Here is a 26,392-nt window from a genome sequence, read left to right on the forward strand (position 1 = left end):
ATTTGCACCTTCAAGCAATATGCATTCTCTTCACCAAACATTCTTGCACAAGGCATGTATATAAATGAATACACTCCCTTGTCAACGAACTTGTGGAGTTGTTTACAGCCCAAACAAATAGAAACATGTACCATTTATAACATATCATCCAATTATAGATTGAAAGTCAAACGTGTTGAAATTAGACAGATCATAAACAAGATAATATAATTTTAAGATATAGAATAGCATACACTTCATTAACTCATGGGATACCATCAACAGCTCAATAACCTGTTTAAAAACTTAAGCATTTATATTGCATAGAATCTTAATGTTCTTTTCCTCAAATTTCTGAAATACCAATATGCGTGGCTTTTGATTACAATAAATAAAATGTTCTTTCCTGGTGTTTCAAGCCAACTTTCATAGCATACGTTATCTGATGCAAAATAAAACTTATTATCACATCTATTATCATTGTGTGAAAGAATCTAAATAATGAAAAACATGTCTATGGTCTTCTAAATTGACATGCAAATATTGCACATTATTGATACAAAACCACGTATTCATATTTGTTGAAATCATAGATTGACATATTCGCATTCGTGGGGGTTACCATACGAATACATATGAATACGCATAAGAATACATGAAAAAAAATTCGTTAAAAAAAGAAAAAAAAAGAGTTCCTACTTTTTAGTTTCTAATATATATATCATATTGTTTAACAAAGAGACTTTCACATTAAATATGGGATATTTAACTTGACATTAAAAAGGAGGCTTACACTAAATAATATTTTTATATAATAAATGGAAAACTTAAAACTTAAAAAGTATTTGTTTTATTTTTAATAAATAATAAATAAAAGTTTCATTAATTTCCCACTTTACTCTCCCACAAAAATTAATATGTTTATCCGTTATTAAAAGGGAACCTCGTACTAATAATATTTTTATAATATATATAAAACTTAAATGTATTTGTTTTATTTTTTAATAAAACGAAAAATAAATAAATATATGTAAATAAATTAACTAAATAAAAGGTTCCCATAAATTTCATATTTTTATTTCACATTAAAAAGGGGAACTCACACTAATAATATTTTTAAAATATATTTGTTTTTTTCCAAAAAAAAATATTTTTATAATATTTATCAAGATGTATATGTTTTAATTTTTAATAAAACAAAAAATAAATAAAATATATGTAAAATAAATAGAATAAATAAATGGTTCTCACAAAATTTTATATTTTTATCTCACATTAAAAAGGGGACCTCACACTAATAGTATTCTTATAAATTATAATAGATGAAAAACTTTGAAGTATTTGTTTTATTTTTAGTCTCTTGACATTAAAAAGGGGACCTTAGACTAATAATATTTTTATATATAATATATAAAATTATTTTTTAAATAATAAATAAATAAACGAATGGTTCTGTAATATACTTGGGGTTGAATTTTACGAATATTGAGGATGTCGAATATTACGAATTTCTCGCATGGGTCAATCTATGGTTGAAATCATAGAAAAAACCATCTTGCTGAAATAACTAAATAGATATATTCAAGAAAGTTTAGTTACAAACAAGTCTTTTTTTAATTACAAATCTCCCTACCTCCAACCCTATTTACCATAATTCATTATTGCCCATAAAGACCTTTCTTTTTGCCACTATTACAGGGGTTCAATTATGTTCATTCTTTACTTCATAGCACCACCCTCTCACCAAGCCACACCCAAGTCTTTGATCATTTCTCATTACATTCTCAGTTCCCATGTGAGCTTTTTAAGCATCTAATACTACAAAAACCCAGCAATCTATAAAGCTCCATTTTGGGGCACACACTGCAAGGAGTATCTATGAGCTTCTTAACCGTTTATTACAATCATTGCCACGAATACCCTCAGGAGTTACCATGAACGGGGCTGTCTCCGAAGGGAGGGATGGTGATTTAAATATGTATGCGTACCTTTGTTTATTTTCCCAGTATAAAATCACTCTATTTGTGCAAACATGTGACCAGCTTTCACCTGTGCAAAACTAAACGTCTCATTAACATTATCATATACATATATATGCACTGACATACTATGTAGAACAGAAAAAGTCATGGACAGATCTGAACCCAGCATTATCACCATTTCACTTAAATTGTTTTATAACATTACCTAACGCTGGCACTAGCTTCGAAGAACCTCCACTAAATTTTGTAGTCACCTGGTTCATGGCTACTATCTGCGAAATCCACTCCACCAACATTAGCGCTTAGTCCTAATGTAAGCATAAGATAAGGAAATATAGAATAGTTATAAAGAGAAGAGAGAGAAAGAAGGTGTCGATCCACCCGACCACCCCCCAACGAAAGGATCGAGATAGATTCAAGCCTTGATTAGCGTCCCATACCACCACCGTGGCATCAAGTCGTACTTGGTATTGGCGCGCTAGCTAAAAGAGTTTGATCACAACAAGATCAGAGTCTCGATGTAGTTGAATGATGTGTCTGATGAGGATAGCTAGAACAAGTGGTATCATAACGAAGGTTCATACCTTCCGCAAGATTGGAACATGTATGTGTTAACGTACGAGATGTACGTAGAGTTAAGTGTGACGAGGGTGAAAGAGTAAAGTGTTGATGTGTATGTGTAATTGTGCACAAGTGTAATTGTGAGTGTGAGTAGATGCCTATGTAAACACATGCACATAAGAAGAGGTGTGTGCATGTGGACAAATAAGAAGAGGTGTGAGTGAGTGATTAGTGTGAATGGCCAAGGGGGCTTGCACCCCTATGTACCCCTCTTGTAACTATTTAACCCCCTTATGGGGAATGAATGAAATAATGAATACGTTCTCTCTTAATCTCTCTCTCTCTCTCTCTCTCTCTCTCTCTCTCTCTCTCTCCCGATGTGCCAAAATAAGTGTTATAGGTTTTAGGCCTAGGGTTGATGACAATAATGTTAATCAAGATGGTAATGAACGATGCGTGTGATGATTAGCATTGCGAGATTAATGATGATGGGATGATAATCATTGCGGGGTGCGTTAGGATGATGTTGAGAATCATTGCGGGTGGGGGTTGGTGCCAAAGAGAGAGAGAGAGATTAAGAGGGAACATATTCATTGTTTCATTCATTCCCCAAAAGGGGGTTAAATAGTTACAAGATGGGTAAATACATAGGGGTGCAAGCCCCCTTGGTCATTCACACTAATCACCCATACACCTAAATCCATATGAGGGGAGCAAATCTATTCCGAAGATTAGGTGTTGTAGCCAAAACATAAGCTTTACGTAGAGGGGCGAGGAAAGGGATCCAAGTAGTTGACTTGAAAATGTATACTTAACCTTGCAATGTCTTGTGACATTAGCTGCATGGAAAATGGTGTTGGAACTTTCTCAAGATCTCCACTTCTTAGAGATGGACGAATGGAATCAAGGAACCCATTCACATCATGGCATACTCCATCTACAACATACAAGTTGAGCACCGTCTTGTGATTTTTAGATCGGAATGTTAGCATACCTTTAGATGAACTCATGTTGGGCATAACTTGCATTGATCATTAAAGCTTGGGACAAGTGAGCATATTAACCTCAGTTATGGCCATGTTCACAACGAAATGACCTAAGGCCCCCAAGCAAGTTCACACTTGGCCCTTATGGGTTGTCTCAATTCCTAGGATTAAAAATAATCGTCCCTTCTTTACACTCTTGTTCAACCCTCACACTTTATCCATGTGTATAAAATACTACGGTACAAACTTACCACGGGATAATTTATGGTCATGCCCGTAACAACCGATATTAACAAAACTCCCAAACTCTTGCAATACTTCTAGTGACTAATCTTGTGTTGGATTTCGTATATACTTTAATGTGCAAGCTAATGATAAGTTTTGAGTTCATATCTACTCTTATAGTTGAATGCAAACCCCAAGTATATGGACAATTTACTTGCAGAAGCTAGATTGTACATGCTACCGCAAACATGATTCTAGTTGAACACACCCCAAATATATGAACAAGATGTCATCATGATGAAAAGTTGTCATGTCACTTACCGCCACTTCATGCTGTTCTGCCAAGTGCATAAGCTTTTGTCCCATGCTACCAAGTATCCTTGTTCGTAGGGGCATGTCCTCAAAACCATGTCGGAAATGAAATGTGATGCTGTCAATTACTATAAGTCTTACCTGAAATCAGATTTGCAACTGAATCATATTCAATTCATCAAAGTTCAACTTTAGAGTTAAAAACCATTAAATTCATGCAGAATGGTATCTAAAGTTTGAGATAATAGTTAATTCATGAGTCAGGTATTGCATCCAACAGGACATTTAAGCCTTTGACATCGAAGTACAGCTAGGTAATGGTATATAATGTGCTTACACGAATCAAATACACAATCAACCTAAGTAATGAGCATCATTACAATTTTTAACACTAATCAGTGCTAAATCTCAGCAATTCAGGCATTGTTTGACAATGTTAGTTTTGGCGTCATCCTCATTATTGTACACAGTCCCAAGCTAGAATTTTAAGCTTCTTTTCACGTGATATTAAGATAAACATGTGGGGTTTTTCCACTCAAGTGGAACCCATAACTCAAAGCCGGCTGAGTGCCGGCTCTAACAGCTAAGAACTGTTTAAGAAGCAGCTAAGGGCCAGAAGGAGGCAGATATATGTAGAAGTTGCATAAGGAGGGAACGTCAGTCAGAGCAAACACAAAAGAAGAACACGTGCCTATGAGAGAAAACAGAGAGAGTGAGAGCATGACTCGGATCACAAGAAAGAAAGAGCACGAGAGCGTGAGTGAGAGTGATATCGTATTGCAGATGAGGAGATAAAGATTTATAAGAGGATGTTTGTGCCACCAAGGAGCTCGTACCCAATGACTGGAGTGCACCTCTCCTATCTGTCTATAATTAGGTTTTCACGTTCTGCATTATTCTGTCTTTCTGTTGTTCTTTCCACTCAATCGGGTGAAGATTGTTACCAAGGCTATTGCCTTGAGGTATATTCCTCTAGTGAAAACTAGAGAGGTTGTACTCTGAACATAGTGAAATGTTTTGGTACCCTAAGGGTTCCGCAGTTTTTCCCGATTTGGGGTTTCCACATAAAACCTGGTGTAATCTGATTTCTGTTTTGGTTGTGTCTGTCATTCGTTATGTTGGTGGTCTAAGGTAATTCTGGTTCACATGCACACACGTGTGCATGTGTTCACATAGGCATCTACTCACACTCACAATTACACTTGTGCACATTTACACATACACATAAACACTTTACTCTTTCACCCTCTTCACACTCAACTCTATGTACATCTCGTACGTTAACAATATGAATCTCTTGGTGGGATGATTAAGTTGACCAGACCGAACTATTCAATATGGAAGTCCAAAATGAGGGACATGTTATACAAGGACTTGTGGTTGCCAATACAATGTGGTACGGACAAACCAAAGAAAATAGACGCATCGACTTAGGACATTAGGCATTTAAAAACAGCTGCATACATATGATACTTCATAGACATGAGTATATATAACAACTTTGGTGATAAAACTAAATCAATTGTATTGTGGAACAAAATAGAGAGTATGTTTGAAACCAAGAATGCCTTGAATAGAGTTTTTGTGTTCAAAAATATTGTAAGGCTGAGATACCAAGATGGCTCTAGTATGGCTGAGCACCTGAATGCATTTCAAGGGTTGATCAATCAAACAATCTCTTTAGACATACCTCTAGCAGATGACTGGATCATTGACTCGGGAACCTCGTATCATATTACCCTGTATTAGGAGATGTTTGCATCATATGGTGGTAGTGAATTTGGTAGAGTCATAATGGCTAACCACTGTGTGATAGAGGTTGTTGGCATAGGGAATATAATTTTGGCCACGGATATGAGTTACAAACTCATATTGAAGGATATTAGACATGTACCAGATATTCAAGTAAATATCATTTCTGCGGGTAAGCTTGATGATGAGGGTTATGCAAACTACTTTGGTGAAAGAAGATGGAAGGCTTTGTAATCATAGCAAAATGTTCCAAAAAGAATTCCCTCTATCTTATGCATGCTATAGTGTCCAATAAAGCAAAAAATGTTGCTAATAAGGATGTCTCTATTGAGTTATGGCACAAGAGACTTGGGCACATAAGTTAAAAAGGACTCGAGGTTCTAGCAAAGAAGAACATCTTGCCTGCAATAACAAGTATGCATCTAAAAACTTGCATTGATTGTTTGGCCGCTTTTCAACAATTGCCCCCTAAAAGAAAGTCTCAACCATTGGAATTGGTGAATCCGGATCTATGCTATATGAAAGATAAAATGCTTGGGGGAGCATTATACTTTGCTACATTCATCGATAATTTCTCGACAAAGTTATGGTGCTTTGCAATGAAAACTAAAGATCAAGTATTCGAGATCTTTAGGGGTTTTCATGTGAGTGTGGAAAGAGGAACGGAAAGAAAGCTGAAATATATTTGTGTTGATAATGGCGGTGAATATTGGGGTCGATTTGAGCAATATTGTCATGAGCATGGTATCAAGATTAGAGAAGTGTTCAAAAAAGACCTTAGCACAATGGTGTGGTTGAGAGGATTGTTAAGTCAAATCACTCAAAATTGCCAAAATCCTTTTGGGATAAAGCAATGAGGATTGCAGTTTTAGGCAATTTTGAGTGAATTGACTTAACAATCGGCAATGGTTCGGTTTGGTTTGAGAGGATCCAAACCGAACCGTTAAAATTTTTTGAAACCTAAACTAAACCGAACCGAACTGCGAAACCGTTAAACCATTAAATCGTAAAAACCGCGGTTTCGTGGTTCGGTTTTGGTTTCGGTTTTCAACATAGGCCAAATTTTTTATTTTTTAAAATTTATAATATTTCATTATTTAGAATTTTTGTTCCTAAAATGTGAGAATAAGGTGTAAAAATGAAAAGATTGTTTAAAAACAAATTTTTAGATTTTTTTTAAAATTTTTAAATTTGTTTTTAAAAAAATTAAAAATTAAAACCATTTAAACCACGGTTTTTGATTGTTGAAACCAAACTGAAACCGAACTGAACCGTTTAAAAAAACCTAAACCTAAACCAAACCAAACTGTTGAAACCGCGGTTTCACGGTTCGGTTCGTACCGATTGTTAAATTGACTGCAATCCTCATTGCTTTACCCCAAAAGGATTTAGGCAGTTTTGAGTGAATTGTCCTATTCCTCCTCTCAGCCACAGCATTGTATTGAAAGTGTTTTGGAAACACTCCTCTCAAGCCTGATACCATGCTCACGTTGCACAAAGTGTCCCTGATATTCACCATCGTTATCGGCACAAATAAATTTTAGCTTTCTCCCAATTCCTCTTTCCACACTTACATGGAAGTTCTTAAAGATCTTGAACACTTGATCTTTAGTCTTTAATGCAAAGCAACACAACTTTCTTGAGAAGTCATCAATAAATGTGGCAAAGTACAATGCTCTCCCAAGGGTTCTATCCTTCATATAACACAAATTTGTGTGCAATTCCAATGACTGAGATTTTCTTTTTGGGGGCAAACGCCAAAAGGCAACTATGTGTTGTCTCTCGCCAAACAATCAACACAAGTTTCTGAATGCATACCTTTGATCTCTGGTAGGATGTTCTTCCTTGCTAACACCTCAAGTCCTTTTTGACTCATGTGCCCAAGTCTCTTGTGCCATAGCTCAATGGAGACATCCTTGTCGGCTACATTCACCTTTCCACCAAACACCATAGCATGCATTAGATATAGAGAATTTTGTTTTAGACATCTTGCCATAACTAGAGATCCTTTGGTGAGCTTCCATTTTTCTTCACCAAAGGAATTTGTATAACCCTCATCATCAAGCTTACCAGCAGAAATAATATCCAACCGAATGTTGAGTACATGCCTAACATCCTTCAACATGAGTTTGCAACCCGTGTCCATTGTTAGAATTACATTTCTTATGCCAACAACCTCTATCACACCATGGTTGGCCATTTTGACTCTACCAAAGTCACCACCGACATATGACATAAACATCTCCCAAAATGGGGTAATGTGATACGAAGCTCCCGAATCCATAATCTAGTCGGTATGTTGGCATACTAAACAGACACAAGCATCATCACATGCAATGATAATATCACCATTACATGTGGCCATTATAGGATCATTTTTCTTGTTGTTAGTGGTTTCTTTCTTTTGGTCTCTCTTTTTCTTCCAACAATCTCTCTCATAGTGATTCGGGCCACCACAATAATGACATGTAAAATCTTTCTTAGAGTCTTTCCTATTTCTAGATTTAGACCTCCCCTTAGAGTTATTTCTATTATATTGTGGGCCTTGAGTATGGCTTCTTCCTCTATTTGAGTATGGCCTTATGCTCATAGTTGGGCTCGCGCTCCTTTTCTTATGCTTCTTTATTAAGAAGGCTCAACTTAAGCGTGTCCAATGCTAGCTCTTCCTTTTGTGTTGAACTCCCAAGAGTCACCACAAGTGTTCCCCAACTATCTAGGAGAGAGCCTAACAATAATAAAGGCAATACCTCATTTGCTAGAGGTATTTTAAAGGAAATAGTTTGATTTATTAGCCCTTAAAATGCATTCAAATGCTCTGCCATACTAGAGCTATCTTGATATCTTAGTCTTACCATCTTTCTAAACACAAGCACTCTATCTATTCAAGGCATTCTTGGTTTCATATCTCTCTATTTTCTTCCATAATACATTTGCTTTGGTTTCATCACCAAAGTTGTTATATAGACTCATGTCCAAAAAACATTGTGTCTATAGATGTTTTAAATGCATGACATCCCAAGTTGATGCATCTATTTTCTCAGGTTTGTTCATACCATATTATATGGGCAACCACAAGTCCTTGCATACTAGCATGACCCTCATTTTGGACTTCCATATAGAGTAGTTGGATTTGATAAGCTTCATTATCCCACCTAGTGGTTCATCAATATTCCAAATTTTGCAGAAGGTATGAACCTCGACTCTAATACCACTTGTTAAGAATACTAAACTGAGTCAGGATTAGCTCAGATTTCCAAGTCAATATATAGATCAGACGCAACGAAAATAAAAACAAAGTACACCCGATATTAACGTGGAAAACCCAAAACGAGAAAAACCACGGGAACCTTAAGTTCCAAGACAAATTCACTATAGTCTAAGTATAGGTGTTGACAATCTCTAGAGATTGCACTATAGGATTACAAAGTTGTGGGCTCCACTTGAGTGGATAGACCCCATAATTCATCCTAGAGTTCCCTAACAAAACAAGCATCTTCATTCTCCAATAAGCTAATCTGTACTACCAGACTTACCAACCATTTGAGTAGAGAACTAAGAAGGGCACCTCTTTATGCTCTAAGAGAAAATTCTCTAGTTGATTCACAACTGCAATCTGCCCAATAGAACCACAAATAAGGAAATAGTAAAAGATCTTATCAACATTGTTGCAAGATTCATACACTTGTTTAGACTAAATTTTGCAATGAAAACAAAATAACCTGTTCAGTAGAATCACAAATGCGGAAGTAGTAAATATTAGAAAGAATCTTATCCACATTGCATGATTCCTCCACTAGCTTAGAGTATCCTGTACGATGAAAATGATGTTGTGCGACATATGCTTCAGCTATCTGTGAAGCACGCTCAACCATAAAGCTGCCTTCAGTATCTGTTAGCAAATAAATAATAACATTCACACTCAAGTTACAACCATGAATAATTGAAGAGCAAGTAGAAGATGCACCACCTATGTATACAGCACTTCCACCAACACCATCTCCATCTTTGGAAATCTGCACATTAATTGCTAATTGCATTCTGGAAAAGATTTTATTACCATGTTTTCATGTTTATTCGTTTCACTAATCCAAAAACAAGGTAAAGCTCACAATTTATCACCTTAAGGTCATGGGTTTAAGTCTAAAGAAATATTTCTAATATTGCATTCACCATGGACAAACATTACTTCCTTCGAGATCAGTGCATTAGTCATTAATAATTAATTTAATTTTCGTAAAAGCATGGCTTTATGAATTCAATTTTTTGCTACACAAGGGTTGAAAACAATATCCTTGCCCAAGCAACGGGAATGCTAAAGAAAATATATTAGCTTCCTTCTTACTCTATTCTAGATTTGGATATCATTACAATAGTTTTTGACAAACATTTGTCTTCGAAACATGGATTTAAGATGTTTAATTATCTCACAATCCAAGAATTTAAAGCACAAATATTGCCTCATAAAAGACAATGCAAGAATAAAAGAGGTTTGCAGCATTCTTACCCGAACTGAGTCTTACCAATGCCTGGTGCACCACCTGTTCCGAAAGGTCACCCTTTTTAATTAAGGGCATGTTCTAGGGAAGAAATTGAATTTCCTCATCAAGCTTATCAATATTAAAAGATTTCTTCAATGATAAACTTACAAATTTCGGTGACTTCTTTGAGACATATCCCTCCTCCTAACAATGAGTCAAGTTCTGCACAGGATGTGGTTATGCGTTTTCGTGCCTTCTCATAGCAAAGCAAGTCCCATGCTGTTTTCCCACCTGAGAAACTTTAATCTATTATATTTGATATCAAATCAAAGTAACACGGGTTTCCATTCATTATGTCTGATATCCAATCTAAGAAACTAAGACTTTTGAGGAGTATCGCCGATATCTGACAAAAATCACTTATGTTTTTGTGCATTACAGCTGAGCAAAGTCCCTTAGATTTTCAAGCATTGTAGCTGACACCTGTTCGAAATTACTTGGGATTTCGTGCATTATAACCAAAAGCTGATCAAAATTACATAGGCTTTTGTGCATCATAGCCAAAACCCGGCCAAAGTCACTTGGGTTTTCGCACATTATTGCCAATACCTGATTAAAGTGACTCCATTTTAGATACTATAGCCAATATCTTATCAAAATCACCATGGATTACATGCATTGCAACCAGTACGTGATCAGAGTCACATATGTTTTCATGCATTATAGCTGATATTAGATCAAATTCAATAATGCTTTCATGCATTATAGCCTGTAAGACTATAAATGATTGAAGTTCCTAACGCATTCTTGCACCTCAAATTCACTTAGGCTTTCATGTATTATAGCCTATAAGGCTATACAAGATTGATGACACCAAAGCATTCATGCACCTCAAAGTTACTTAAGACTTTTCTGCATTATAACCTATAAGACTATATATGGTAAAAGTCACTTAGTCATTTGTGCAGCATGACTAATATCTATAATCTGATCAGATTTGTTTAGGCTTTCAGCCATAATAGACAATAACATATCAAAGTTATCATAAATATTCCATGCATTATAACAGGTATCCTATTAAACCCATTTAGGCTATCCAAAAAAGAAACAGATTTTTATCAACAATCCAGGGAGTAAGTTGTGATCTCACCACGAAGTAAGCTTTGATTCTGCGGGGATGCGCCAATGCCCCGTAAGGACTTGATGATGTGCAGAGCTTCTTCCTGAGATACTTGAATATCTAGACAAGAAAAGTGAAAGCCGTCAGAAAAACAAAAGGAAATGAAAACCTAAACACAGAGTAGATCCCTAGAAGCTTGGTGAGAACCTTAACCTACAAAAGAAAACTATGCACAATGAAAACACTTGGCGTGCAGTACGTAAATATTAGTAAAAACCTAAGAAAACGGTGAGATCCTAAACACGTAGGGGTAGGTGCCTACAAAAACGGTGAAAACCTAAGCTTTGAACAAATATGCTGAAAATAAAGTAAAACAGGGTTCAGAAAGAAAAACACAGAACACTCGGTGACAAACACATTCTGCAGGAAATGCTAGAAAGAAGAAGAGATGCAGAATAAAGCCAATGGCCTAAGCTTTGAAAAAACGCGATGAAATCCGAGACACAAAGATGGAAAATGGAACTCATGAACAGTGTATTTAAGAAGAAAAAAATCCGTAAAACACACAGTTCAACAGGAAAAACGAAAACCTAAAAACACGTGATCGGAAGAAATCGTGAACCGAGATGTTTCAAAGAAACCCTAGAAAAACAACACAAGTGGAAAGAGAGACCTAAAACGGGGAAATGCAGGAAATAAGAGACGCGAGCGACGACGAACTTCATTTTTCCGTATTTTGACTTACCTCGAGCAAGTGCAGAAGGGGCAGTGGAGAGCAGGGAGGCGATGGAGCGGTATCCAGCTTCGGCGAGCTTGGAGCGAAGGGCGACAGGGAAAGGCCACACTGCGTTCACCTCCTCCATGGCCCAAGCAAGGGAACCTGTTTCCTCTGATTCTCTCTGTCTCTCTGAGCTTCTTCTCTTTCCTCTGATTCTCTCTGTCTCTGAGCTTCTTCTCTCCTTTCAGAAGCTCTCTCTCTCTGCAATGGTGGCGGAGCCCCCGCCATGGCGGTCTTCAGGGTTTAGGCTTTAGGCTTTAGGCAGCCCTTTTTCCAGGATGTGGCTAGCAATAGACACGGTTTCGGTTAGAACCGAACCGTTAAGCCATGGTTTAATAGTTTATTGGCTCCGAAAAAAAATTTAATGGTTTGGTTTGGATTTTCGATAAACGGTTCGGTTTTGTTCTAAAACTTGGGTTTATTGGTTTTTGGTTAACCTTTCTTTTTTTTTACCTTAATAGTTCAATTAAAGTTTCTTTTATTGATTTAATAAATTTAACTTAAATGCTTATTTAATTTAATGTACATATTTTTGTTTTTTTGGATGTTTAATTAGTTTGATTTAAGCTTAATACGCCATGGCGGTCTTCAGGGTTTAGGCTTTAAGCATCCCTTTTTCGAGGATGTGGCTAGCAATGGACACAGTTTCGGTTCGAACCGAACCGAACCCTTAAGCCATGGTTTAACAGTTTATTGGTTCCCAAAATTTTTTAATGGTTTGGTTTGGATTTTTTATAAACAGTTCGGTTTGGTTCTAAAACTTAGGTTTACAGGTTTTTGGTTTACTTTTTTTTTACCTTAATATGTAGTTTATTAAATTAATGGATTTTTATTGATTTAATTAATTTAACTTTTATATGAGGAAATAATAATCGACAACAGTTCGGTTTGGTTTGAGAGTGTCAAAATCGAACCATTTAAAATTTTTGAAACTTGAACCAAACCATGAAATTGTGTAAATCGAACTGTTAAAAAGTAATCTAAACCATTAAATCGTTAAAACCGCGATTTTGTGGTTCAATTTCAATTTTCAACTTAGGTTGAATTTTAAAAAAATTTATTATTTTAAATTTAAATTTTTCTACAATTTAAAGATTTTTTTAAAATGTGAGACATTAGGCTTAAAAATGAAAATATTGTTTTAAAATTTTTTTGAAACCATTAAACCATTAAAACTATGGTTTCTAATTGTTAAAACCGAACTGAACCATTGCCGACTATTATGGGAAAAGGGACATTTGCATTTAATGCAATGAGGCGCATGGGTCCTTCATTCTTCATTTTTGGGGTGGTCTTCTTCGGTGTTAATGGGAGCTTGGGAATGTTCATCTTTGTCTACTTCGATTTTGCCAATTGGGGGAGTCTTCTTTGGTTTTCTTTTCTTCTTCGACTCTTCTTTATATAAGTTTTCAAATCTCGAGTGGAAGCAATGAGGAGGCAACAAGCAAACACACCAATTGTTTGTTGGGAGGATAGAGTGACATGAGAGGTACTCGTGGTCTTCATGGCCCGCTTGACTCACCTACACCTAAAGCTTTGCTCCTCTCACTTCTATTTCTTGAGGTTGCCACCATTGTAACCCCTTCGCCTTTGTTACTTATTAACCCTAATTTATAAAAGGGTTTTTCTTTGTAATTGTGTATTCTTCGGCCTTCAAAGTGGTCATTATGTCTTAAACTCATACTCGTTGCATTATTCACGTGATTAATCTCTCTTGTTTAAGCGCCCAAGATGATTTAGTTCACATTGGCGAACCCCCGCGATTTCGTGTTTCACAAGCGTTTGCTCCTCTTCGTGCATCACCTTCGATTTACTCCTTTCTTCGACAAGAGTGAGTCTTTGACATATGTGATTTCTTTGACTATAGGGATTTCTTCAACATACTCCTCCCTTCGACACGTTTCTTTGATATCAACTAATCCTTTTTTACTCCTAGATCTTTTCGACCCCATGTTTTTGAGTCCTCCTAACCTTAACGTCCTCCTTGGTTCGAGACCCCATGTGGTCCCACTCAAGTAGAACACACACGCCCTTTTAAGGCTTAATCGGTTTGGATAAACCGGTTCCTAAACTGATTTATGGGTAAACCGATTTAGGAGCTCATTCAGTTCAAGTTTGAAAACTCCTAAACCGGTTAAGGCTTAACCTGTTTCGTTTGGACTAGGCCAAACTGCTTAATCCAAAACCGAATTGTTGTCAATCCCATAATTTCTATAAAAATACGTAGGAATTTTACACAATATGCATAATAAATTATATATATATATTCTATTTTTATATCTCAATTTTGGGCTTTAAAGTGTACGCGTAAATAAAAATAGGTAAAAACTACTAGTGTTTATAAAACAAAAAGGGTCCACGTAAATACACGAATACAATTATTTATATTTATATTTATTATAACAAGATTAAATATGTACATGTTACAACACGTATAAATAAATATACGAATACCTTATTTATATTTATTATGACAGATTAAAGATATGTAAGAACACGTATAAAACATATACATACGTATTTAGATATACGAATACATGATTTATATGCACGTTTATTATCACATATTAAATACATGTACGAAGTTAGAACACGTAAAAATATACGAATACATTTATTATACTTCTATTTATATTTGTATTATTACACATTAAAATACATGTATAAACACATACGTATAAATATACGTATCGAAAGGTAAATAATGTATTCAGATCTTCTAGCAGCAGCAGAGGATCTGCAGCAGTGATTGATTGATTGATCTGAAGAAGAAGAAGAAGAAGAAGAAGGTCGCTCGCTGATCGTTTCGCTAATAGGTATGCTCTCTCTCCCTCACGTTCTTCTTCTGCTACCTTCACTCTGCACCTTTCTATGCTCTCTTGCTCAAATCCACTCTTGATGAAGTTTTATTTATTTGTTTTTATTTTATATCAATTCTTTTCTTGATTCAATTGGGTGATTGTTTTCCGTGAATGAAATTTGGAGGGTTTTTTGTTTGATTCGTGTCTGTTTCTCTCTCTCTCTCTCTCTTATCTATCTATCTATCTATCTATCTATATACACACACACACACACACACACCAAAGGCCAGATTGTTTAGTTACGATTTCGTTTTTTCTTTTTTTTTCGGACGATTCTTCTGAGAAATTTCAGGTTTTGGAACAATTGATTCCGCTCTTAGATCTGGTGATTGTTAACTTTTCAATTATATCTGCAATTCCGTGGTTTCTTTCTAAAGCTTCAATATCACTGAGATTTTATTGTTTGTTGTTTTATTTGAGTTATTCTATCATTGGAATTCCAGGGGTTTTACATGTTATATGCCATTTGATTATCCTTGGCTGTTGTCAACGATATTGTTATAGATTCAATGTTCGTTTTTTTATGGATTTCATCATATCTGAAATTCTAGTTTTTCCGAAAGACTTCTTCTGGTTGTGGCGATGTAACATCAAGATTAATTGTTCCTGCCACCTCCGCAATTGTAGGGTTTCCCATTTAGTTTCAAATAATTCTGCTGAAAATTTAGGGTTATTTAAGCCTTTCTGCAGTTTCTTTGTACGATGATTTGTGGCCAAGGTCAATGATATTGTTATGCATTCGCTATTTCTGAGTTTTGTTTTTGAATGCATTTTCTGAATTTCTTGCATTTTTATTTTCTATGATGGCCAAGAACTTTAATATTATTACCTATTTCATTAACTTTAAACTTCTAGAATTTGCTGTTCAGTCCAAACAAATCTTCTGCATTTCTAGGGTTTTGAATGATTTCTGCTGTTTGACATTGTGGGTTATGGGCAAGATGAATGTGCAGGTCTCATCATCCTGGCAGTTCCTGGGTTTGTTTAGTTTATACTGTTTCTGCCATTTCTAGATCTGATGACCTGTTTCCACTAAAACATATTAGGTGTTTTTTCCTGATGAAGAGTATTGCCCACTATTATTTTATATTAATTACTCAATTGATTATGCTTCCATTTTTGTATATAAATATTGCTGTCAATTTAATTATTCTGGGACATTCTGTTTCATTTGAATGATTTTTGTTATTACAATGACTACAAGGATTGGCTGATCTTGGTCAAGATTAACGTGATAGCTAACAGTTGTTGTTTTTTATTTGGAGGCTTTGCAGTTCTTTCCATTATATGCTTCCTGAGAAGAGAGGTGCCAGAGGAGATTCAGGAAGCATGTTGAAGAAACCGCTGCCCGAGGACAATGCCACAGCGATCGAGGAGTCCATGCCTTCTGATATCACGTCTGGAATTGATATTGATGAGGATCTTCACAGTCGTCAATTGGCTGTCTATGGAAGAGAGACCATGAGACGGCTCTTTGCTGCAAATGTGCTGATCTCGGGGCTTCATGGTCTAGGTGTTGAAATAGGTAAGCATCCATCATCCACTAGCACTCCAAAGTTGTGTGCTCCACTAGGGAAGAAGGGCATGCGGCACAAACCAGTCTTGGTAGAAAATGTCAGGCCTAAAAAATAGGCAATTGTGAAGTGTTCAAATAGGTAAGAATGTGCTTGCAATGTAACGCTCGTTGTGGCTGGCCTAACGCACAACGATGCATGGCACATAGTTCCTATGATGCGCAAAGTTTTGCTTGCTACTCGACCGAGTTTCCTTTCATACATAAAGTTGTAGGAAATTATGATTTTAACTACCTAGGGTCTCTAGCGCCAGAGATCATGTTAGAGTAAAGAAATACACAAGGTACATCTGATTGGGTGTAATTTTTGAATTTGATTCACTACTCTGAAATTAGAAGATTTTTTAGAAACAGCCCTAGGGGGTGGCTTACTTTCGGTCACGTTGCATTTGGTCTATTCTTTTTCTTTGGTCGAAGGTGCAAGGACCCTCTTCAGGTTTTTTTTTGCTGGTATTGATCTAGATCTGGACACTTGGATTGAATCTGGAGCATTCTAGTATACTAGTGCACAAAGATATGATTGCCTAGCAGGTGGTACACATGATAACATATGATGCACCCTTTGTCCCTATGTGTTGCCAACAGGATCTAGAGTATTTTAATCAAGAAAGATTAATGAAATTTCCAGTGAGTATTAGTGCTGTAGCAATGCTGTAAATTGAGTCCATCTAAAGCTTAATTAGTGCCAGTGTTAGTATTTTCATTGTTTCTAAAATTCTGATTTTTCATGTAAGGTTTTTACTGCCCGATGGGAACATTGAAGGTGACAGGTGAATAAAAAGAATACCATAACCAACTTAATATTAAAAAATGTAATGAGAATGGACAGATAATCATGAAACAAACATGCAAAATCCCTGAAGGCCCTGCACATTTGGTGACTTTGTCCCATCACACCAGTATCTAGTGTAACAAACATAAATATGATCATGCTTTTTATGTTAGCTTTCAAGTTTGAAGTTCATTGTATTGGATTGTAGGTTGATTTTCTTTTTTTTAGGGAAAACCTCTTAATATCACAATATGGTTGGTCAACTGAATCACATTGAATTCCATGAATTGTGTACAGTGGAGAAACTATCCATATAAGTCTCATGAATGATGAGACATTGACCACACTTACTCGTACATCATGTTCTGACTTTGGGTGCTGCATTCCATATATATATTTTACAATAGAACTTGCATATAAATTCATAATCAATGAAGAATCTATGTGCCGCTTGGCCTAAATCTCAATCTCTTTTGTCAGTTGAATCATAGGAACTATGTGCACTTTAGGTGGAATTGAGACCCAAATGCGCAGGGTTTGAGTATTGATGATTGTTAAAACGCACACCTTTCACAGAACTATTTTCGTTCTTTGTAATGCCATCATTATTTGACATCTGACCTATGGCATGCTGCAAAGGCAACCAGAATTCTATCATAGAGGGTATGATCTTCTGAAAGGATTTGCTTCACCTATCAAAGTGGTGAAACCAATTACTCAAATCCCTCACGGAAAGCTGCATATAGAGTTTTAGAACTACTTGCAAACTGTTACATGTGTAGGCATTTGGGTTTTTACAACACCATTTTTAAGTTCACTTTAATTTGGTCCAATCTTGCTTATTTTCTCTATAATTTGTAAGGATCTAGGGGCATTTCTCTCTCTTGAATACTGTTAAAGGAAATGCTAATTCTTGTTGATATTGTTTCATAATTCTAACTTCGTGAAATCAATTTGGATGCAGCAAAAAATGTGATACTTGCTGGTGTCAAGTCTGTGGTGTTGCATGACAAAAAGTCTGTTGAGACATGGGATCTTGGGGCAAACTTCTATTTTTCAGAGTCTGATATAGGGAAGAACAGAGCACTTGTATGTGCTAATAAGTTGCAAGAGTTGAATACAACTGTTCTTGTTACAGCAGACACGTCTGAAATAACAGAAGCCTTGATATCTGATTTTCAGGTAGTTATTTCCGTACTGTTTCAACTATAATTTTCTGTCTATGTACAATTCAATTGATTGAGGATATGATAACATGAAAGTTTGTGACAATAGTAGAATTTCCTCTAAGAATGGAAAATTTAATTGCACTTGGGACTGTTCATACTGTAGTTTTCTTACTTATGTTTACTGGCTATACTGTAATATCAACACATATACTATTCAGTTAATTTAGTGTGGTGTGCACATACTGTAAATTTCTTGAACCCACATCTTAGTTGTATGGAATGTACCGAAAATGGAAATGACTTTACAAAATAATTGTGGGAAATGTTGCCCCAAATTACTAAACAGTGGGATAGGATTCCATTTTAGGTTAAAAAACAGGTAAATTTTATAACTAAAAATACACAGATTTAGTAACTCACTAAAATAAAGGAATAACATAATCTACATTCATAAAGTTAAGACGATAAAGATTACACGCCCAAATCAACTAACAAAGCAAATGCTTCCCAATCATAGCCAGTTGTATATTGTAATTTGCTACTAAGGTGATTGTTATTCTTGATTGCTAATTTAATCTATAGATAAATATAATGACTGTTTTGCAGTGTAAGAAAAAGGTTTCTCGTTTTGTAAATTGTTTAATTATTACAACTGGTCACTTTTTAAACTAGTTTTTTTAATTAAACGTAGTTACGTCATTTATTTCTCTCATTTTGGGGCCGTTTCAGAGGTCCTGAAATGCTCACCTATGATGGAAACGCAGGAACACTGTTTCCAGAAGTAGGGGAGGCATTTCCTGCGATTTAAACCCACCTCTTTTGTTAAGGAAACATTTGTGACAAACATAAAGCTCCTCTAAGAACAGAAAATTAATTGCAGGTTGTTGTCTTTACTGACATCTCTCTGACTGAGGCAATTGCTTATGATGATTTCTGCCGCCAAAAGTCCCCACCAATTGCTTTCATTAAGGCTGATGTGCATGGGCTTTTTGGGAGTGTATTTTGTGACTTTGGGCCAGCGTTCACTGTCTTTGATGTTGATGGTGAAGAACCTCATACAGGCATTATTGCATCTATTAGCAATGGTAATCCAACTTTGGTATCGTGCGTTGATGATGAGCGCCTGGAATTCCAAGATGGTGACTTGGTTGTGTTCTCGGAGATACATGGAATGGATGAGTTGAATGATGGAAGACCAAGAACAGTTAAAAATTGCAGCCGGTACTCTTTTTTCCTTGAAGAAGATACCACCAGATTTGGAACATATGAGAAGGGAGGAATAGTTACTCAAGTCAAGCAACCAAAGTTGCTTAATTTCAAGTCATTACAAGAAGCATTGCAGAATCCCGGTGAATTCTTGTTGAGTGATTTTTCCAAGTTTGATCGACCCCCATTGTTGCACCTAGCTTTCCAAGCTCTTGATAAATTCCGTGATGAATATGGATATTTGCCAGGAGCAGGGAACAGTGATCAGGCTTCAAAATTTATCCATTTGGTGAAAAATCTTAATGAATGCAATGGGGATTTAAGGTTGGAAATGATTGATGAAGAGGTTCTCAAGCTGTTTGCCAGTGGTTCGCAATCAGTTCTGAATCCCATGGCAGCCATGTTTGGAGGCATAGTTGGACAAGAAGTCATTAAGGCATGTTCTGGAAAGTTCCATCCACTGTTCCAGGTGAGATTATCAAACTTGTTTCTCATTTCAGTTGGGCTTGTTTGGTGAGGGTTTTTTCAAAACAGGTCCAGAAATGGTTAAAAAAGTGTGTTTTACTATGTATGATATTTGCCAAAACGTGTTAAAGTTTTATACCATTTCTGGGGTCTTTCACACACAAATGGTAAAACAGGAATTATTTTCAATTCAGGAAAATAAGCTTGCCGAAAATCTGGGAATGACAAAATACGCTCTCCTGATGAATGCTCATTAGTAACTGTCTGGATTTTCATGAGAAAAATCTGATATTGGTCACAAAGATTATTTGCTGACATCACTTTCTTGCAGTTCTTCTACTTTGACTCACTGGAGTCTCTTCCAATTGAGCCATTATCTGAACAAGACATTGTGGTCTCAAACAATAGATATGATGCACAAGTTTCTATTTTTGGGCAAGAGATGCAGAAGAGGTTGCACGATGCAAAAGTGTTTGTGGTTGGTGCTGGTGCACTTGGCTGTGAGTTTTTAAAGAACTTAGCTTTAATGGGGGTTGGTTGTGGTAGCAAGGGGAAGTTGATTGTCACAGATGATGATATTATTGAAAAAAGCAACCTAAGTAGACAGTTCTTGTTTCGTGATTGGAATATTGGACAAGCCAAATCCACAGTCGCGGCAACTGCAGCATTGGCTATTAATCCCAACCTCAGAATTGAGGCCCTACAGAATAGGGTTAGCCCAGAAACTGAGAATGTCTTTGATGACAGATTTTGGGAGAGTATTGACGTAGTTATTAATGCATTGGACAATGTAAATGCGAGGCTTTATGTGGATTCAAGATGTGTTTATTTCCAGAAGCCACTTTTGGAGTCTGGTACGCTAGGTGCAAAATGTAATACTCAGATGGTAATACCCCATTTGACTGAAAACTATGGTGCTTCAAGAGATCCTCCTGAGAAACAAGCCCCAATGTGCACCCTACATTCCTTTCCACATAATATCAATCATTGTCTTACATGGGCACGATCGGAATTCGAAGGTCTATTAGAAAAGACACCTGCTGAGGTAAATACATATTTATCAAAGCCAGAGGAGTACAAGGCAGCGATGAGATCAGCAGGAGATGCTCAAGCTAGGGAGTTGTTGGAGAGAGTGGTTGAATGCTTGGTTACAGAGAAATGCAATACATTTGAGGATTGCATATTTTGGGCCAGGAGAAGGTACTTGCACTATCTCAAGCAACTGATTCAGCTTCATTCCTAGGTTTGTCGCATTAGGGAAAAACTGACCTCAAAGCTAATACATGTTTTTAGGTTTGAGGACTACTTTGCGAGCAGAGTGAAGCAGCTGATTTATACATTTCCAGAGAATACGATTACGAGCACCGGTGTTCTTTTCTGGTCAGCTCCTAAGAGGTTCCCGAAACCTCTTGAGTTCACCTTTGAGGATCCTTCTTGTAGCTCTTTTTTAACCGCTGCGGCTTTTCTAAGGGCTCAGACATATGGAATTGCCATTCCTAATTGGGCTTCAAATAGCAAGAAGGTAGCAGAGGTTGCCGATAAGCTGGAGTTGCCTCAGTTTCAACCCAGACAAGGAGTGAAGATTGTCACAGATGAAAAAGCTACAAGCCTTAACTCACCTGCATCTGATGATTCCATTGTAATAGAGCAACTTATACAGGCATTGGATAATGGAGCATGCAGTGTACCTCCAGAGTTCCGGATGACTCCGATACAATTCGAGAAGGTAATCAAAATTCAAACCGTGTTCTCAATTCAGTTTGATTTAAAAATAACGGAGTTCCATGAAATGTAGGATGATGACACAAACTTCCACATGGACTTTATTGCTGGCCTTGCCAACATGAGAGCGCGGAACTATGGCATACCTGAGGTGGATAAGCTGAAAGCCAAATTCATTGCCGGCCGAATCATCCCAGCCATTGCGACCACTACTGCCTTAGCCACCGGCCTTGTATGCTTGGACCTTTACAAGGTTCTCTTGGGGCACAAGGTAGAGAAGTTTCGGAATACATTTGCAAACTTAGCATTACCACTTTTCTCCATGGCCGAACCTGTACCCCCAAAGATAAGCAAACATGAGGAAAGGACTTGGTCCATATGGGACCGATGGGTGATATCCGAGAACCTGACTCTTAATGAGTTGCTGAGTTGGTTCCAAGACAAGGGTTTGGCGGCGTATAGTATCTCGTGTGGTCAGAGCTTGTTGTATAATAGTATGTTCCCAAAGCATAGGGAGAGATTGGATAGGAAAGTATTAGACCTTGCTAAGCAAATTGCTAAGCTGGAGATATTGCCAACTCGCCACCACTTTGATATTGTTATTGCATGTGAAGATGATGAAGGCAATGATGTAGATGTACCCCTGGTTTCTATTCGCCTTTGAGGGCCGAGGATTCTTGTACTTCAGCCATGTGACTTCATTTCATGTACTAAATAAAGCCATATCCAAACATTTCTATAATAAAACATGCTGATAAGATTGCACTAGTTACATGTCTTCTCTTTTCCTCTTCTTGTTTGTAATTTCCTAAACGAAGTTGTTTGGGTGTCGGTAATTCTCAGTCGTCAATGACTATGCATAGGCCAAAGGAATTTGGGTATCATGTGTAAAATGCATGGTGCTCTATTGTCTTGATGGTTATTGTTAGGGTTTGTTATGGTAAAAGTTTGGATAGTGGATAAACCCAATATGAATTCCCATTCTAAAACTCAACATGTTGAATTATATTCCTGTTGGTGCCCTATTGTCAAATCATTGATTACCTAGACAATCTAGATAAATTCATTATTGAACTTAGTAAAGCTGTCTATAGAATTCTTAGTTGAACTTATCAAGCTCAGCGAAACACATGTTTATGCATGGTTATGGCATGCTCAATTCAATTGATTATGACGTCATAGACTAGAGCATGGATTGATATGAAAGAATATTTTTTAAGCCCATTTTGCATATAGAACATCTTTGTTTGGTTGTTCGTAGAAGTCTAAATGTATGAATCCTTGCATAATGTGTTCTTGTACATATGCAATCTTTATATAAATATTTTGTGAGTTGGGCTATTATATAAATATTATATGAGATGAGTAATTTACTAGAAATATTGGAGAACAAGCACTATATGTAAAATTCCTTGACCATGCAATTGGCTTATTTTCAACATAACTAGTTTGTCTTACGTATATGTTTACTTTGGTGTTTGAAGATTGTGGTATTCAACAAATCATTTTGGGAGCGTACATGCTTTGAAGAAATATTTTTGTGGTGCAAATTCTTTTGCGCATGGTTGCATTTAGTGGCAACCAAGCTGGTATACATTGTTGTTTGCACTTTACAAGAGTCTTTGGGCAGAATGACCTTGGCAACTACTTTAGATGGGACTATAGATAGTAAGATAACCCTTGTTTTCTTCTTCCGCACCCTTGGGTGGCTTCTTTGCAAGAGTGGACCATGAGGCCTTACGTTTGCTAGTCTATAGATGTCAATGGTTTGCTCATGAGTGGGGTTGCTAACTGTTCATATCTTTGTATGGTGGTGACTTGATTGTAATACTCATGTTTAGTTAAGAGGTTAAGGATACTTTACAACTGACGGGGGTCCAAACTTCCCATTTGAGAAGTACTTCCAACAATTATCGGGGTGGTGTAAGATAAAGGCTTGACATCATTAACAAAATTGTGGTTAACATATTCTAGTCTGCTCTTAATCAAAGTACATCACCCCTCGTCTAACCAAGGAGGAACCTTCGATCTCTCATGCTCCCAAGTACAAACAAATGCTTTTCAATGAAGCACACATATTGGAAATGCATCAAGAAATTTAGTTCAAAGAAAAAATAGTTCGATAAAGAAAGCCATGAAGCTTGAGGGTGCCTTATGATTTTGGATGTAGTCAATGATAAAGAAATTGATCAAAAGCATTTGCATGAGTACAAAAGGCTTATTCAAAGAAAGAGAAGAATATGGGAAGTTGCTCAACAATTTCTCCAAACACAAGAAAAAGCACTTGCATGTGCTGAATTTTGGGGAAATCTAAAGGGGAAACATGTTGAGGGTTATGGTGCCTTAATTCTTTTGGACTTGTCTATACATTGTAAGAATTTATATGAGCTATATCTTGTCGGAAAAATGATGTGTTATGGTTCTATTTCACATATCTCTCTCAGTTGGCAAGCGATCTTCAATGTATACAGGGTGAAATGCTCAAATGAACGGGAAAGGAAGCACATACATGGATAAGTGATATGTTTAATCATGCAATGCAACATGGCATGCCTTATGATTGAATTATAAATATTTTTTACAAATCATCATGGTTTTTTACCATTGGGAATGCAAACAATATGTTTTTGTTATATGTGGATTATGTAGTACTTTTTACAAATACTTTAGGAGATGCACAAAAGCTTATGACGGTCAAGGCATTAGAATTTTTTTGCACGCATACTAAATTAAGTGTCAATAGCTCTAAAACAAAGATTATGTTTGTGAAGAGCCAGGAAAAATATAAACCACACATGATGTAAAATAGTGCGCCACTTGAATGTGTGGAAAGCTTCAAATATCCTGGCCTTGAAGTTCCTTGAAATCATACATGGAATGAATGTGCTACCCGCTTGTTATGTACACATAACGTTGGTGAGGGTAGGTCACCAATGTTTACATTAGTGAAGGGTATGTTCACTAATGTTAAAAAGGGGACTAATGATTGGATAGAAGGAATTATAGGTGCATGTATTATCATGATTTGGACAACTAATGAATGGAGAGCCTTTTAGAAAGGCACATCTATTCAAGGGGCCTAGGAAAAGGTATAAATATGAGGCTTAGCTACCCTCATAATCACATTACGTCAGAAGGCTGTTGTCTTAGACACCGGTGGTGCGGGCTAGGCTTTCATCTCGATGATCCTGTTTATCTCTTCCAAGGTATTGGTCATCCTAATATCCGGTGGTATGGGACCGTCGGTGGTAGGTTGGTTATGTCTAGATCATAGCTCAGGGGCGGTCGGGTGGAACGGGTTCTTCTATCCATTCTATTTTCCTTCTTTTACTTTATTTTGGTCTATTGATTAGTAATAGACTCTTAACACCGCTGCTTAGAGGCAAGAAAGAGAACATATTATGCTTTTGAGAACACATGCAATCATGGAGAAATTAAGTGTTGAGTCCTCAAGAAATACTTTTTCAATACTTTGGTGACACTAGTGCTTCTCTATGGGTTGGACAATTGGGGTAGTAGCATCCCTAAATTTACCTAGAAAGAGTTTGAAAATGTCCAAAAACATCTTCTTCCAAAGTTTTTGCAAGTTAAGAAACAACGTCATAAACCCTCCTACTTGAGATGAGATCACTTCCAATTGAGATCATGTCCATGAAAAGGGTTGTCGAATATACGCTAAGGTTCAAAAAAGTCCCTCACATAGACTTCCTAGAATCACATGGGATGTAGTTAAAAAGATCTGAAAGACACATAAAAGAAAAATTTTGTGTTTTGGTTGGATGCAAGATATGGGGAAAATGGTTTGGTAGATGGGATGCAACACACTTACTTCATGATGCATCATTAGATTCCTCTGTAAGTGAGGTTTTTTTGCAATTATAATGTATCATGACATGAGAAAAATGTGGAGGCTCACGCTTCATACATTATACAACACATGTTGCACCTAACTACAAAACCATATTCTTTGTTAAATGAGTACATATGTGGATTGTAGATCCTGATCGGATCAGGATCTACAATCCATTTATGACTAGTATACGCGAGTACTCGAATTGCGTTATTTTGTGTTGGTGTCTCAGTGTCTCGCAATTCAGAGCCTTCGGGTTTGTCTGGTGGTCCCCTACCTCTCGGGATCAGAGATCCCTCCTCCTCGTGGCCTATCCATTTCTCCATTGTCGTCCTTTGAGTAGTAGATTCCCTAATCAGTAGAGCATTAATGATTTCCGATCTCATAGTCCATCCGCCCCTGATTCCATGGAGTATGTTCGCTTGATCTTGTAGTGGCAGTGACATAAACCATCGCCAACATTCTATACTTTTTCTTGGACCTTCTACAATGTATCCTTGATACATGGGTTCCATAAGATACGTTGACTGAGCCATGCAGGTTCGCATCTCGGTTGGTCACACTTGAGCCCTCGACGAATGTCACACCATGCCTTCCACAT

At 36.7% G+C, this 26,392-nt stretch overlaps 2 protein-coding genes across 2 annotated transcripts; one reads left to right on the forward strand and one right to left on the reverse strand.

The window, feature by feature from the left end:
- Positions 1-1,536: 1,536 nt before the first annotated feature.
- LOC147857431 (DNA repair protein RAD51 homolog 3-like) lies at positions 1,537-12,305 on the reverse strand. The gene is made up of 10 exons (XM_087328659.1): positions 12,141-12,305; positions 11,426-11,515; positions 10,444-10,566; positions 10,302-10,335; positions 9,765-9,835; positions 9,517-9,686; positions 9,363-9,410; positions 4,055-4,186; positions 2,167-2,233; positions 1,537-2,028 (listed from the first exon to the last, which is right to left on the reverse strand). Exons 1-10 carry the CDS (start codon positions 12,256-12,258, stop codon positions 1,856-1,858), a joined length of 1,026 nt encoding a protein of 341 aa, XP_087184785.1. The 5' UTR covers positions 12,259-12,305; the 3' UTR covers positions 1,537-1,855.
- Positions 12,306-16,272: 3,967 nt separating this feature from the next.
- Positions 16,273-22,715, forward strand: LOC147857432 (ubiquitin-activating enzyme E1 1-like). Its single transcript, XM_087328658.1, has 6 exons — positions 16,273-16,559; positions 18,344-18,561; positions 19,429-20,223; positions 20,551-21,419; positions 21,513-21,945; positions 22,015-22,715. Exons 1-6 carry the CDS (start codon positions 16,322-16,324, stop codon positions 22,603-22,605), a joined length of 3,144 nt encoding a protein of 1,047 aa, XP_087184784.1. The 5' UTR covers positions 16,273-16,321; the 3' UTR covers positions 22,606-22,715.
- Positions 22,716-26,392: the final 3,677 nt, after the last annotated feature.

The sequence above is a fragment of the Azolla caroliniana genome, unplaced genomic scaffold, assembly GCF_043228905.1.
Source record: "Azolla caroliniana isolate FFs.n. ecotype wild unplaced genomic scaffold, voAzoCaro1.0.p SCAF_12, whole genome shotgun sequence".
In the NCBI taxonomy this organism is placed as follows: domain Eukaryota; kingdom Viridiplantae; phylum Streptophyta; class Polypodiopsida; order Salviniales; family Salviniaceae; genus Azolla; species Azolla caroliniana.